General features: G+C 38.8%; 1 protein-coding gene across 1 annotated transcript in view; it reads left to right on the top strand.

The window, feature by feature from the left end:
- The window catches only part of LOC107738910 (A disintegrin and metalloproteinase with thrombospondin motifs 7-like), a gene marked incomplete at its 5' end in the record, with an annotated part of 69,196 nt that overhangs the window by 48,298 nt on the left and 19,043 nt on the right, over positions 1-1,855 (top strand). The window contains 2 exons of the mRNA XM_016550836.1: positions 712-838; positions 962-1,175. Of these exons, the coding sequence (XP_016406322.1) occupies positions 712-838; positions 962-1,175 (341 nt within the window). The remainder of the gene's footprint in view (positions 1-711; positions 839-961; positions 1,176-1,855) is intronic.

The raw sequence follows: 1,855 nt of genomic DNA on the forward strand, positions 1-1,855 counted from the left end.
GCATTAAGCTTGTTCAACTCCCTCGAGAGGCGAACGCGCTCGTGCAAACGCTGACAAAGCTCGAGTACAGACCTCTGCCTCTAGTAGTCCCGCGAATGCAAACAGTGAGCGCATCCTTCTCTCGAGAGAGGCAGACGCATGTGCTTCCATACACAAGGCTTGAAGACAAAGAAGAGGATGACGTATTCCGCAGATGTTCTTTTATACCCGCAGTCGCTTTATTGTTTACGTCATAGGCTGCCGCTTGCCAGTGTCAAGTTCATTGTCGGTTTTTCATTCATGCTTCAGACACCGGTCACGTTGAAGATGTTCCCCTAGCGCCCTCTAGAGGACGCAGCGTAGAGTTCCCTTTCGAAAGGGAACTAGATTGAAATGCCGCTAACACTAATCTTTAGTGCCATAATTCTTTCTTTCGTGGAAATTTAATGTAAAAACTTTTGACAAAATTGTATGGAAATTTAAATAGTTTATTTATTGATTTATTTTGTGTAGTATACACATTTATATATTATTTTTTTGGGAGATTTTGTCTTTTGCCTATGAAGAAGTGCAGGCTGTGGTACAATTGTCAGCTGTCTCTCTTTAATTGCCTGAAAATTCTGTAATTGAACTCTATGTGATTGCCAGATGTTGAATGCATACTTGTGTGCACTGGCAAATGTGAATTTTTTTTGTAAACAGCTGCTCTTCAATATTTCCTTTTTTTTTCAGGTGTGCAGAGGCAAGTTGTGCACTGTGTGGAGAGAACATCTGGAATTGTTGAGGAACATTACTGTGATCCATCTACTAGGCCGGATGACAAGCAAACTAACTGCAATAAGGGGGCATGTCCTGCCATGTGAGTTTTACTGCTGGACAGTCCTGTACTTTACACACCCATGAGCAGCAGTGCACTAGATGGCTTTTAAAGGCAATCGTCAGAGCAGTAAAGTATATTCCTGTGATGTTTTTGTGTCGTCAGATGGTGGGTTGGAGAGTGGCAGAAGTGCTCGTCTAGCTGTGGGGACACTGGGCTTAGTAAGAGAACAGTGCTGTGTATTCGGAGTCTAGGGCTGGATGAGCAACGAGCGCTTCAGCCGGCTGAATGTCATCACTTGCCTAAGCCTGAGTCAATTGTCCGGTGCAACGCACATGTGTCCTGTCCTGCTGACTGGACCACTGGAAGCTGGTCAGAGGTGAGCATATATCAGTGACAAGTAACATCTCTTGCAGTTCAAAAAGTGACCAGACTATATATGATTATGATTCATATAGTTCATAAAGCATACAGAATGATCTGTGAAGAAAGGTTTTACTGAGATTGTCTGTGCAGCCTTAGCATTTTAGCGGCACTAACAAAACACACCACAGTATTATCATATTTTTCGGACATACAACATCAATGTACTATGGTCCGTGAATATGATAATCTTTAAGTTCCATGGTATATATCATTGTACCATGGTGCCTGCTATTGTACACTGAAAAAAAAGGAAAATGGCAATGTAATTTTTTATAAGTGCATTTTTCTATCAGTCTAATCGAAAATCATGGTTTCTGGTTTGAACACCTCATAGATAAAATGAAAAAAAAAAAACAATTTTGTTTAAATAGTGTTGATGTGCAAAACACTGCAGAAATTATTAGTTAGATTAATTATTCTGTTTTTTTGTTTGTTTGCTTTTTTGCATATCACAAACAATAAACATTAAAGACTTTTAAAGTTCTGTTCATTTATAGTAAGTCAGCTACTTTAAACTTTGATTAACAATGTTTTTAGTTTTATCTGAAGTGAAAATTCTACTTTCATATTATAGCCAGTTTAGCTTTCGTTTATGGTGAAATTAAATTTTAAAAAGCCAATATATACAGTATA

Source organism: Sinocyclocheilus rhinocerous, unplaced genomic scaffold (assembly GCF_001515625.1).
Source record: "Sinocyclocheilus rhinocerous isolate Xijiao unplaced genomic scaffold, SAMN03320098_v1.1 scaffold1396, whole genome shotgun sequence".
NCBI lineage: Eukaryota > Metazoa > Chordata > Actinopteri > Cypriniformes > Cyprinidae > Sinocyclocheilus > Sinocyclocheilus rhinocerous.